The 14,254-nt window shown below is 45.5% G+C and overlaps 1 protein-coding gene across 1 annotated transcript in view; it reads right to left on the reverse strand.

Annotated features, from left to right (window-relative positions):
* Window positions 1-14,254, reverse strand: part of nav2a (neuron navigator 2a) — a 572,427-nt gene that overhangs the window by 72,898 nt on the left and 485,275 nt on the right. Inside the window, 1 exon segment of the mRNA XM_055649181.1 lies at window positions 639-683. Coding sequence (XP_055505156.1) covers window positions 639-683 — 45 coding nt within the window.

Consider the following 14,254-nt stretch of genomic DNA (forward strand, 5'->3'; position numbering starts at 1 on the left):
TGATAGTTTCATGGCCAAATCAGTTGCCTTAGGAAATTCTGGCCCATTTTCACTGCACAATTAATCATCTTTCTCTCAGTAGCAATGGAGCAGATGCCGCAATATACTGTAGATTCACCTCCCCGACACCATTTCACCCTTTCTTTTCTGATCGAGATGAGGTGGATACAAGGAGGAGAGAGAAACAATTTTGAACGTAAGGGTCTGCTGATGCTGCAATTTTTTTGGGGAGTGTTTTATGCATCAAATGTTTGATTCTTTGATGCAGTAATGGTCAATGTAGAAGTAGCCCCCTTTCGCTAGAACAAATATCCCATTGAATAGCCAGTGAACGCATCGATAGAACTGTTGCTGTTGCTTCATCCATTGTTAGCATTGGACTGGAAGGAATATCGGTTAATAAGGCAAGCAAACAGGCCTGGGATAAGCCAGCCACAGCCACGTCAGTGAAAGCACTTTTGAATCATGCTCACAAAACAAACATCAAGTTAAGCAAAAATGAAAAAAAAAACACAGCAGCTAAAGACACGTTCCAAAACCCAGCCTGCGTGACAGCATAAATGAAGCAAAATAGAGAGACAAAGTGCTTGTGCCTTAGCCACAGAAGCAATATCCATGAGGGATGTATCAATCAATACCTGAATCCCTTCTTAGGCAGGGTATTCCTATCAAGCTGTGGATCACTGTAGGAAAGTACAAATATCAGGTTATGGTGTTGTACAACTTTTAAAAAAAGTGTCAAAGCCTTCCTAACCTCGTGGACATCAATAGTACATTGATTTCTTTCATCATTTGCTATTTAATACGAGGGGAAAACAAAACGGTAGGCAGGCAAAAATGCTGGAGGAACTCAACGGGTGAGGCAGCATCTATGGAGCGAAGGAACAGGCGACGTTTCGGGTCGAGACCCTTCATCGGTCTGAAGAAGAGTCTCGACCTGAAACGTCGCCTATTCCTTCGCTCCATAGATGCTGCCTCACCCGTTGAGTTCCTCCAGCATTTTTGTCTACCTTTGATTTTTTCCAGCATCTGCAGTTCTTACTAAAACAAAATTGTAGTTTTTTTTAAATTACTACAATTTTGAGGTTTATAACTTTAAATATATATACGTGGTACATTACTGTAAAATCTGTCACATTTAAGCTGTCTTTGGAGTATGAACACCCGTCCTTCTTGAAACTCTGACATCGTATTAACAAATACATTCGGATTTATTAATGTACAACATTTTTTTCCAAGACCAGGAGGACTAGCTTTCCCTCATCACTTTTGGCAACTGTTTCTTTGGCGTTTTTGATGCCATTTTTGATGCCACCGCTTTACTGTGGAGGAATTATTTTCCTTTATTTTTGGACCTAATATCAAAATCGGATTCGGGACCTTCCTTCCATCGAGAGGATTTATCGCAGTCGCTGCCTCAAAAAGGCTGGCAGTATCATCAAAGACCCACACCATCCTGGCCACACACTCATCTCCCCGCTACCTTCAGGTAGAAGGTACAGGAGCCTGAAGACTGCAACAACCAGGTTCAGGAATAGCTACTTCCCCACAGCCATCAGGCTATTAAACCTGGCTCGGACAAAACTCTAATTATTAATAACCCATTATCTGTTATTTGCACTTAATCAGTTTATTTATTCATGTGTGTATATATTTATATAATGGTATATGGACACACTGATCTGTTTTGTAGTAAATGCCTATCATGTTCTGTTCTGCTGAAGCAAAGCAAGAATTTCATTGTCCTATCAGGGACACAACAATAAGCTCACTTGAACTTGAACTTGGACTTGGACATCTGTAAAGAAGCAGGCTGATCGTACCCTGGGAACGTCCTGTACCAGATAGGCGGAACATATTCTCAACAGCGAGTCAGTGAGTAATTTTAAAGCAGAGATAGATAGATTCTTGATTAGTACGGGTGTCAGAGGTTATGAGAAGAAGGCAGGAGAATGGGTTGAGAAAGGGAGAGATAGATCAGTCATAATTGAATGGCGGAGTGGTCGTGATGGGCTGAATGGCCTAATTCTGCTCCTATCACTTATGAGCTAGTTATTGGTTACACATTAAATATCAGAAAATAATTGAGAGATCTCATTGAAAAAATTTACAACTTTTTCGGATTAGCAGCAAAACACAAAATTATTTTCAATCGTTACAAGCAAAGTCTAAATGTCAGATGCTCTAGTCTTCTTGCGTTTGAGGCAGCAGAGGTTATGTAACACCCTCCAGGTGCTGTTGTCGAGGGCCATGAGGTCTACCCCTCCACAGGGGGGGGGGGGGGGGGGAGAGGCAGCGCAGTCGACAATGACGTGCCGCGCTGTTTGCTGGTCTACTCCACAGATGCTCTAGTCAACATCAGTAGGATTATTTCTTGGTCAAGTCTTATAGTGGCGTACAAAACCATGAGAGGAATAGATCGGGTAGATGCACAGAGTCTCTTCCCTGAGTAGGAGAATTGAAAACCAAAGAATACATGTTTAAGGTGGGGGGGAGATTTAATAGGAACCTGAGGGGTAACTTTTTCCTCACAGAGGGTGATGGGTGTATGGAACGAACTGCCAGAGAAGGGAGTTGAGGCAGGTACGTGGCATCGCAATGTTTACGAAGCAATTAGACAGGTACAAACACAGTCGGGAGGGACTAGTATAGATGGGACATGTTGGCCAAGTTTGGCTGAAGAGCCTGTTTCCTCGCTGTCATGCCCCTGTCCCACTTAGGAAACCTGAACGGAAACCTCTGGAGACTTTGCGCCCCACCCAAGGTTTCCGTGCGGTTCCTGCTGGTTGCAGGTGGTTGCGGGTAGTGGAAGCAGGTAGGGAGACTGACAAAAACCTCCGGGAACCGCACGGAAACCTTGGGTGGGGCGCAAAGTCTCCAGAGGTTTCCGTTCAAGTTTCCTAAGTGGGACAGGGGCATAAGGCTCCATGACTAAATCATTGAAATTGCTTAAAGTTAACACTTCATGTAAAATGTAAATCTATGAGCAGAGCTGTACATTTCTTCAATTAAAATGCCCCATTCAAAGTAATAGTAGGCATCCTTGCTAATGTAAACCAGTACAGAGTCACTTTTGTGGTTAAGGGTATGTTTTAACATAACATTTGAAATGCATAGTTATAATTAAGGAATAACAAGAATCAAATGTTTTTTTAATGGCCTAGTTCATCAATTAGGGGTCATGGTTATGTCTGTGGTGATTTTTGTTTTGTATCAGTCATTGCATATAGTTTTTAAAGCAAATATTTTCAGAAACGAGGGCATTTGTGGACAGAGCTGCTGGTTCTTAAATAGCCATTTACCATTCATCATTCAAGGACTTACGGAGAACTCTGTTACCAAGAGGGTCTCATCTAATTGGACTGAGAAAACCTTGTTTAGTTTAGTATAGTTTAGAGAAACAGGGGAAAAAATCCCTTCGGCCAACCGAGTCCGCGCCGACCAGCGATCTCCGCACGTTGTATTATCTTATAGAAACGTACAAAATTCTTAAGGGGTTGGACAGGCTAGATGCAGGAAGATTGTTCCCGATGTTGGGGAAGTCCAGAACAAGGGGTCGCAGTTTAAGGATAAAGGGGAAATCTTTTAGGACCGAGATGAGAAAAACATTTTTCACAGAGAGTGGTGAATCTGTGGAATTCTCTGCCACAGAAGGTAGATGAGGCCAGTTAATTTGGCTATATTTAAGAGGTGGTTAGATGTGGCCCTTGTGGCTAAAGGGGATCAGGGGGTATGGAGAGAAGGCAGGTACAGGATACTGAGTTGGATGATCAGCCATGATCATATTGAATGGCGGTGCAGGCTCGAAGGGCCAAATGGCCTACTCCTGCACCTATTTTCTATGTTTCTATGTTTCTATCAATACTATCCTGCACACAATTTACAATGACGCCAAAGCCAATGAACCTACAAACCTGTCCGTCTTTGGGAGTGAGGGAGGAAACCGAAGATCTCGGGAGAAAGCCCACGCGGTCACAGGGAGAACGTACAAACTACGTACAAACATGCGCCCATTGTCGGGGTCGAACCCGGGTTCTCCAGCGCTGCAAGTGCTGTTAAGGCAGCAACTCTACCGCTGCGCCACCGTTTCTATTTTGAAAGATTCACCTCACAGAATGTCCTTCCAGAAACGAGCATGGATGCAGAGTACAGAATTGTCACAAATATCTGCCATTGGTTTTATGCCTGAAATAATTTTGGCTTTGAAATATTTCAAGCGTAAAAGCTCATTTGACTCCACTCTGGCTCAAATAGACCAGCATGAACATTAGCAGAGCATTGCAAACCGCAGTGCTACATACAGGTTTGGAACTGATATTAATAAATATGGGCAGGTCATGGTGAGCGATTCTGGCCACAGCTTTGTACAGTAAATATTATGTTAAAGGCAATAGTTGCAAGAATGCTGCTTCTCAGTCAGGCAACCAATCATTTTTAGCTTTAGTCTGAGGTTTGGAGATACAGCGTGGACACAAGCCCTACTGGTCCACGTCAACCATCGATCAACTATCGTTCACTAGTTCCACCCCACACCCCAGGGACAATTTACAGAAGCCAATTAACCTACAAACCTGCGCGTCTTTGGAGTGTGGGAGGAAACCGGAGCGCCCGGAGAAAAGCCACGCGGTCAGAGGGAGAAGGTGCAAACTCCGTACAGACAGCGCCCGAGGTCAGGATCGAACCCGCGACTCTGCGCTGCGTTGCTACTTTATTTTACGGGAGCTTTATTGTTTCGAAAACTGACGAAAGGAATTTGTGCCTTTTTTTCTCAATTCAATGCAAACCAAAATAGTCAATATGGCTAAGAGTAGCACTCATGTTTCATTGCGTAAAGGTTCAAATGTCACAGTGATGCAAGGCAAGGCGGGAATGTTGCTGGCAAATAGCACACGAACAAGTAGTCCCAACACCATCCCAGAGACCTATGCAAACTCAATTTCCCTTGTCCAATTGCACTGGAATGCAGTTTCTATTTTTTTTAAAGTGCATGTCACAGAGTGATACAGTGTGGAAACAGGCCCTTTGGCCCAACTTGCCCATACCATGTTAATATTATTTCCTCCTTTCGCATGTGGCATCAAACAGCTTTAACAGCTCTATCTGTTCACCCTTCTCCGCAAACTATGGCTATGGTAAGTGTGGTAAGTAAGGGAACTTTCAAAGTGATGGACAGATAATCTCCTCAAGGCTGTGGGAAGAAAAAGGGATTATTAACACAAAAATACGATGCAGGAATTTTAAGCTGCTGTCAGCGAAATACGCCGAGCCATTACCATGTTTCTTTGAAGCATCAGCCAACTACTGTTAGCAACTCGGCCTAAGTCAAGAATAGTCAGTGGAACTTTGAAACAGTCCGTATCACAGAGGGCAAGGTGGAACTGGAACTGAGTCATTGTCCATTAAGGGTAGCAATTGAGTGGAAGGAAACACAAAGTTCGGGGAGCAAAAAAACATAAAGGCGGAAATCAAATATCAAAATTACAAAAGCACTGACCTAAAAAGCAAGGTCGTTTTAGTTTAGTTTAGTTTAGTTTAGAGGCACAGTGCAGAAACAAGCCCTTCGGCCCACCGAGTCCACGCCGAACAGTAGCCCGTATTAGCCAGGACATCCCGTTGCCCGTACGGGACCGCCCTTGTCCCGTATTTGACGTCTACTACTCGGGTCGAGGGGACTGTCCGGTCGGAGTGCCGCATCCCGCCCCGCCTAACCCGTGCCGAAGTTGTGCAGCCCATGGAGCGCAGCAGCAGCACCTCGCCCGTGGACCCTTCGGTCGGCAGCCCGGCCAGCTGTCCGACCTTCGCTTCCTGCCGACACCACCACCACCCCACCTTCTCATGGACGATCATCGATGGGGTGCTGCCAAAACTCCTCAGCTGGCCCGCCGGCTGGGCTTTGTGTGCAGTCCAGCACCCGGGGCCAACTCATCACGGCTGAGTTGGTCAACGAATTGCTGTTGGGAATTTGTCCCTTATTTTGACCTTTTGTCCCTTATTTGGGAGTGATAAAGTTGGCAACCTTCCCGACCAGCGGTCCCCGCACACTAACTCTGTCCTACACTCATTTGGGGGAAAATGTATTATTTTTACCAAAGCCAATTAGCCTACAAACCTGCACGACTTTGGAGTGTGGGAGGAAACCGGAGCTCCCGGAGAAAACCCACGCAGGTCACGGGGAGAACGTGCAAACTCCGTACAGTCTTATTTTGGTTAAGAATACTGTTGGCATGCTGGGTGTCGAGGAAAGAGACGAGGGAAACTAATTAGAAAAACATAGTGTGGAGGATTCGAATAAAGTAAAAAGAAAATAAAGGGAACATTGAGTAATAGTATATGTAGGAAGGAACTGCAGATGCTGGTTTACACCGATGATAGACACAAAATGCTGGAGTAACTCAGGCAGCATGTCAGAAGAGAATGAACGGGTGACGTCTCGGATCAAGACCGTTCTTCAGACTGAAGATGGGACATCTTGACCCGAAACCTCACCCATTTCGTTGTCTAATGCATTTCGTTGTCTTAATGCATTTCGTTGTCTTAATGCATTTCATTGTCTCTGTACTGTACACTGACAATGACAATTAAAATTGAATCTGAATCTGAATCTGAATCATTCCTTCTCTCCAGAGATGCTGCCTGACTCGCTGAGTTACTCCAGCATTTTGTGTCTATCTTCATTGAGTAATAGTCCTTTTTAGTTCTGATGGATGGTGCTAAACATTCTACATAGCAGGGACCGTGTAACATATGTGCCCTCTGGAATTCATCCCATTAATGCATAGTGCTAAGAACCAATGCTAAATTTCACAGCATGTCTACTGTATTTAACTTTCAGCTGGGGAACAGCAAGCTTATCCTTTGTATCCATGTATTGTATGTTCAGTGTTGATTAAACGTAATCTTTAACTTGCCCCCTTGTTCCCAGGATAGCTCAGCATAGATTAAACGCTAAATGCTTGTGTAACCCAACCCCAAACATCTCCGCTCGGTCCGCATTAACCAACCTGATCTCCCGGTGGCTCAGCACTTCAACTCCCCCTCTCATTCCGAATCCGACCTTTCTGTCCTGGGTCTCCTCCATGGCCAGAGTGAGCACCACCGGAAATTGGAGGAGCAGCACCTCGTATTCCGCTTGGGCAGTCTGCACCCTAGCGGCATAAACATTGACTTCTCCAATTTCCGGTAGCCCTTGCTGTCTCCTCTCCTTCTCAGCTCTCCCTCAGCCCTCGGGCTCCTCCTCTTCATTTCTCCTTTCTTCTCTTCACCGCCCCCCCCCCCCCCCCCCCCTCACCCTACATCAGCCTGAAGAAGGGTTTTGTGCCAAAACATTGCCTATTTCCTTCGCTCCATAGATGCTGCCTCACCCACTGAGTTTATCCAGCACTTTTGTCAACCTTCGATTTTCCAGCATCTGCAGTTCCTTCTTAAACATCTCTGGAGAACATGGGTAGGTGACGTTTTGGGACGGGATCCTTCTTTAGACCTGAAACATTGAGGGTCATGTCCTTTCCTTTCAGACCTGAGGAAGGGGCATGTTCATAAGTGATTGGAATGGAGAATTAGGCCATTCGGCCCATTGCGTCTACTCCGCCATTCTGCCATTGGCTGATCTATCTTTCCCTCTCAACCTCATACTTCATCCTTCACCCCATAACATAGAAACATAGAAAATAGGTGCAGGAGTAGGCCATTCGGCCCTTCGAGCCTGCACCGCCATTCAATATGATCATGGCTGATCATCCAACTCAGTATCCCGTACCTGCCTTCTCTCCATACCCCCTGATTCCCTTAGCCACAAGGGCCACATCTAACTCCCTCTTAAATATAGCCAATGAACTGGCCTCAACTACCCTCTGTGGCAGAGAGTTCCAGAGATCCACCACTCTCTGTGTGAAAAAAAGTTCTTCTCATCTCAGTTTTAAAGGATTTCCCCCTTATCCTTAAGCTGTGACCCCTTGTCCTGGACTTCCCCAACATCGGGAACAATCTTCCTGCATCTAGCCTGTCCAACCCCTTAAGAATTTTGTAAGTTTCTATAAGATCCCCTCTCAATCTCCTAAATTCTAGAGAGTATAAACCAAGTCTATCCAGTCTTTCTTCATAAGGCAGTCCTGACATCCCAGGAATCAGTCTGGTGAACCTTCTCTGCACTCCCTCTATGGCAATAATGTCCTTCTTTATAACCCCCAACACCATTACTAATCAAGAATCTGTCAATCTCCACCTTAAAAATACCCAATGACTTGACCTCCACAGCTGCATGTGGCAACGAATTCCACAGATTCACCACCCTCTGACTAAAGAAATTCCTGATCTAAAACATCACATCTCCATGTTCTCCAGAGATGTTGACTTGAAGAACGGTCCCATCCCAAAACATCACCTGTCCATGTTCTCCGGAGATGCTCCCTGACTTAATGAGTTACTCCAGCACTTTGTATCTTTTTTTTTGTGGTAAAATAGCACCTGCACTTCCTTGCACCCATAGTTTAACACAGTTTTTTCCTGTGAAACAGAACATTTCCGTGGCAATTGAAGAACTTTGTACATAATTGTATTTCCTCACCAGCATTCCACCGTGACATATTATTTACCAAATTCTTGTGTGAAATTGTACCTTCTGTCAAAGATCACCTGAGATTAACAGGAAGTATTGTAAGGAACACACCAATTTCATTTTAATTTTAGATTTTCTATTATAAAAATGTCAACTTTAAAAGGTCAGGAGGAAATTGATATATGCTGATTATTTCAGGGCATTTTTGAAGAGAGGAGGGGATAAAAGTAACACAACCTCGCTGTACAATAGACAATAGACAATAGGTGCAGGAGTAGGCCATTCAGCCCTTCGAACCATTCAATGTGATCATGGCTGATCATCCCCAATCAGTACCCTGTTCCTGCCTTCTCCCCATATCCCCTGACTCCGCTATCTTTAAGAGACCTATCTAGCTCTCTCTTGAAAGTATCCAGAGAACCGGCCTCCACCGCCCCCTGAGGCAGAGAATTCCACAGATTGACCACTCCCTGTGGGAAAAAGTGTTTCCTCGTCTCCGTTCTAAATGGCTTACTCCATATTCTTAAACTGTGGCCCCTGGTTCTGGACTTCCCCCAACATCGGGAACATGTTTCCTGCCTCTAGTGTGTCCAATCCCTTAACAATCTTTTATGTTTCAAGACTTTGTCTGTGGAACTGGTGCGCTACAATGCTGAGAACTATATTTTGCATTCGGTATCCACCTCTTGGCTAAGTGTGGAGTTTTTAACGTTCTTCCTGTGATCCAGTGGGCTTCCTCCGAGTGCGCTGGTTACCTCCAGCGTGGAAACAGGCCCGTCGACCCACCGAGTCCAGGCCAACCATCTCCCCATCACTCGTTCACACCAGGTCTATGTTATTCAATTTTCGCATCCACTCCCTACACACTCGAGGCAATTTACCGAGGGCCAACGCACCTACAGACCTCTTTGGGATGTGAGAGGAAACCAGAGCGCCGGGACGAAACCTACACGGGCACAGGGAGAACGTGCAAACTCCACAAAGAGAGCACCCGAGGTCAGGATTGAACCGGGGTCTCTGGCCCCGTGAGGCAGCAGCTCTACCGGCTGTTCTTACAGAAAAGTTCCTTCCACATGTATTGCATAACGTAATGGCAGATTCTTGATTAGTACGGGTGTCGGGGGTTAGGGGGAGAAGGCAGGAGAATGGGGTTGGGAGGGAAAGATAGATCCCTCATGAAGCAAGTAGCTCTTTCTTCCCAATAACCATTTCAGGCTTAAGTCCTCCCTCCCTCCCTCCACCTCCAGTTTAAATTCCATTTGGAACATTTTGGAGGATCAAGGAACCAAGAACCAAGAATGGTGGAGTAGACTTGATGGGCAAATCCACTTAATCCTTCTCTTATGATTTAGTTTACTTCACTTTACTGCTTTACTTTAGTTTGGTTATGAACCAAGGACTGAAGAAGGTCCATCTGTCTCCTCAGATCCTGGTGAACTTCTACCGCTGCACCATCGAGAGCATCCTCACCAACTGCATCACAGTATGGTATGGCAACTGCTCTGTCTCCGACCGGAAGGCATTGCAGAGGGTGGTGAAAATTGCCCAACGCATCACCGGTTCCTCGCTCCCCTCCATTGAGTCTGTCCAAAGCAAGCGCTGTCTGCGGAGGGCACTCAGCATCGCCAAGGACTGCTCTCACCCCAACCATGGACTGTTTACCCTCCTACCATCCGGGAGGCGCTACAGGTCTCTCCGTTGCCGAACCAGCAGGTCGAGGAACAGCTTCTTCCCGGCGGCTGTCACTCTACTCAACAACGTACCTCGGTGACTGCCAATCATCACCCCACCCCCCCCGGACACTTATTATTATTTATTCAAATCATTTGCTATGTCGCTCTTTCAGGGAGATGCTAAATGCATTTTGTTGTCTCTGTACTGTACACTGACAATGACAATTAAAATTGAATCTGAATCTGAATCTGAAGAGACTAAGATCGAACCGGGATCAAGGGAGCAGCACTAACCTATTCTTTGGTTTGTTGGCATTTGTTGATTTGCATGTAGCAGCTTGAAAAAAAAATCAGGGGTCATTTTTTTTGAAAATTCAGCAACTTAAACTTTGGCAAGATAAATTCTTAGTTGCTAAACTCCTTGCGAGAGAATAACATCTTGTCCCTTGTGCACTAACGCATGTGTTGTGTGTCTCTAAAAATTCATTCCCACATGGTTCAACAAAATTAATTTCTGAAGAGGTCTAGTGTGCTTGTGTTATCCAGCTGGCAATGAATTTCCAGGCAATGATATCATAGAAACTTAGTAACATGGAAAATAGGTGCAGGAGGAGGCCATTCGGACCTGCCAGCCAGCACCGCCATTCATTGTGATCATGGTTGATTGTCCCCAATCAATAACCCGTGCCTGCCTTCTCCCCATATCCCTTGACTCCACTAGCCCCTAGAGCTCCATCTAACTCCCTCTTAAATCCACCCAGTGACTTGCCTCCACTGCCCTCCGTGGCAGGGAATTCCACAAATTCACAACCCTCTGGGTGAAAAAGTTTTTTCTCTCCTCAGTCTTAAATGGCCTCCCCTTTATTCTAAGACTGTGGCCCCTGGTTCTGGACTCACCCAACATTGGGATCAATGGACAAGGAGGAGGTTTTAAAGTGATATTTTGTTCATATGAACGATTATTTAAATTGGACAATATTTACATATTTGGACAAAATATTAGCATATTCAGAAGATTCACCTCTCAGGATGGCATTAATTACATTTAGAAACTTTAAACTTTAGAGACACAGTGCGGAAACAATCCCCTTGGCCCACCAAGTCCGTGCCGACCAGATCACACCATGCTCTAATCCTAGGTAGACAAAAATGCTGGAGAAACTCAGCAGGTGAGGCAGCATCTATGGAGCGAAGGAAAGAGTCAACGTTTCGGGTCGAAACCCTTCTTCAGACTCCTATCCTATGCATTAAGGTTAATTTACAATTTTACCAAAGCCAATTAACCTACAAACCTGTACGTCTTTGGAATGTGGGAGGAAACCAGAGCACCCGGAGAAAATCTGTACATGTCATGGGGAGAACGTACAAATTCCGTAGAGACAGGATCGTAGTAGTCAGGATGGAACCCGGGTCTCTGGCGCTGGGAAACAGCAACAACTCTACCGCGGGTCCACCTGAGCCCTGAGAGAACTGAGCAGGAGAGAAATGATTGTGGATTTAATGCTGGTTGGAGCTGGTTGTACCCAAACCTCCCCGTGACTATGCCTATGACAATAAACTCAACTTGACTTGACTTGGGCATATGCCAGTCTTCGACAGGAACTCAAACCATTCCATAGTGATTCAGCCAGCATGTCTCATTCTGTCCAGGAATTTGTAATTCCCAAAGTGTCTGTCCCCGGACAAGCGGTGTGTGAGAGGTGTGTGAGAGGTATATTCACCCCTTTAGTTTAGTGATACAGTGCAGAAACGGCCCCAAGTCCAAGCCGACCAGCGATCACTTGTACACTGTTCTATCTGACACATTAGGGGCAATTTACAGAAGCCAAATAACCCTCGAACCTGAAGGTATAGATGCTGCCTCACCCGCTGAGTTTCTCCAGCATTTTTTGTGTACCTTCGATTTTCCAGCATCTGCAGTTCCTTGTTAAACCCTCAAACCTGCACGACTTTGTGGAGTGTGGGAGGAAACCGCAGCACCCGGGGAAAACCCACGCAGTCACGGGGAGAACGTGCAAACTCCACGCAGACGGCACTCGTGGTGAGGATCGAATGCGGGTCTCTGATGCTGTGAGGCGGGAACTCTACCGCTGCGCTACAGTGCCGCTCCTAATTGAGGGATTGAGTTCAAATTGCTACAATATGTTTTTGCCATTTACACCAGGACGACGTAATGCTAGCCCAAGATTCCTCACGTGGAGATCAATAATTAATTGCAAAAGATATGGATGAAAGTTTGGATTTAATAGTCTTCCTCGTTTGAAAAATTCCAAGCATGATCGTGCATTCTCTTCCTTCTGATTATCTCATGCATCTGGTTCAGCAGCCCGGCCAATTCCCCTTACTAATAAACTGTGGTGCTACTATCCACATGCCAGTGACTGACATTTCCGTGCATCGGTTCGATAAGCCCAGAATATTATAGTGCAACAGAGCACAAACAGGTCAGAACCCATTTCCGATGCTCAGGAAAAATACATTCATCAATGGCAGTCTCTTGCCCAGAGTAGGGGAATCGAGAACCAGAGGACATAGGTTTATGGTGAGGGGGGGGGGGGGGAAGGTTTAATAAGAATCTGAGGGGTAATTTCTTCAAGCAAAGGGTGGTGGGCGAATGGAACGAGCTGCCGGAGTTAGTTAAGAGGGAATTAGATGTGGCCCTTGTGGCTAAAGGGATCAGGGGGTATGGAGAGAAGGCAGGTACGGGATACTGAGTTGGATGATCAGCCATAATCATATTGAATGGCGGTGCAGGCTCGAAGGGCCGAATGGCCTACTCTTGCACCTATTTTCTATGTTCTAGTACATGGACAGGACAGGTTAGAGGAATGTGGGCCAAACGCAGGGAGGTGGGACTAGTGTAGATGGGACATGTAGGCTTGTATTCACTGGAGTTTAGAAAGATGGGGGGATATCTTATAGAAACATATAAAATTATAAAAGGACTGGACAAGCTAGATGCAGGAAAAAATTTCCCAATGTTGGGTGAGTCCAGAACCAGGGGCAACAGTCTTAGAATAAAGGGGAGGTCATTTAAGACTGAGGCGAGAAAAAAATGTTTTCACCCAGAGAGTTGTGAATTTATGGAATTCCCTGCCACAGAGGGCAGTGGAGGCCAAGTCACTGGATGGATTTAAGAGAGAATTAGATAGAGCTCTAGGGGGCTAGTGGAGTCAAGGGATATGGCGAGGAGGCAGGCACGGGTTATTGATTGGGGACGATCAGCCATGATCACAATGAATGGCGGTGCTGGCTCGAAGGGTCGTATGGCCTCCTCCTGCACCTATTTTCTATGTTGGCTGGTGTGGGCGAGTTGTGAGGCTCCATGACTCTCTCTATGACTAATAAAGTTATAATGATATTTTGATCCCTCAGGGATTAATGTATCTTTGGTCAATGATACCAAATGCGTGCTGTAAGAATTTCCTGAATTCTTTTTCTGAATATCTATATCACTGACTGCTCATTTGGCTAATCTTTTGGAATCAAGAACCAGAGGACATAGGTTTAAGGTGAGGAGGGACGATTTAATAGGAACCTGTGGGGCAGCTTGTTTTACACAAAGTATATATCGTAAAGTATCCTTTATTGACATAGAAACATAGAAATTAGGTGCAGGAGTAGGCCATTCGGCCCTTCGAGTCTGCACCGCCATTTAATATGATCCTGGCTGATCATCCAACTCAGTATCCCGTACCTGCCTTCTCTCCATACCCTCTGATCCCCTTGGCCACAAGGGCCACATCTAACTCCCTCTTAAATATAGCCAATGAACTGGCTTCAACTACCCTCTGTGGCAGAGAGTTCCAGAGATTCACCACTCTCTGTGTGAAAAAAGTTCTCCTCATCTCGGTTTTAAAGGATTTCCCCCTTATCCTTAAGCTGTGACCCCTTGTCCTGGACTTCCCCAACATTGGGAACAATCTTCCTGCATCTAGCCTGTCCAACCCCTTAAGAATTTTGTAAGTTTCTATAAGATCCCCTCTCAATCTCCTAAATTCTAGAGCGTATAAACCAAGTCTATCCA

The sequence above is a fragment of the Leucoraja erinacea genome, chromosome 18 (assembly GCF_028641065.1).
Source record: "Leucoraja erinacea ecotype New England chromosome 18, Leri_hhj_1, whole genome shotgun sequence".
NCBI classification, from domain to species: domain Eukaryota; kingdom Metazoa; phylum Chordata; class Chondrichthyes; order Rajiformes; family Rajidae; genus Leucoraja; species Leucoraja erinaceus.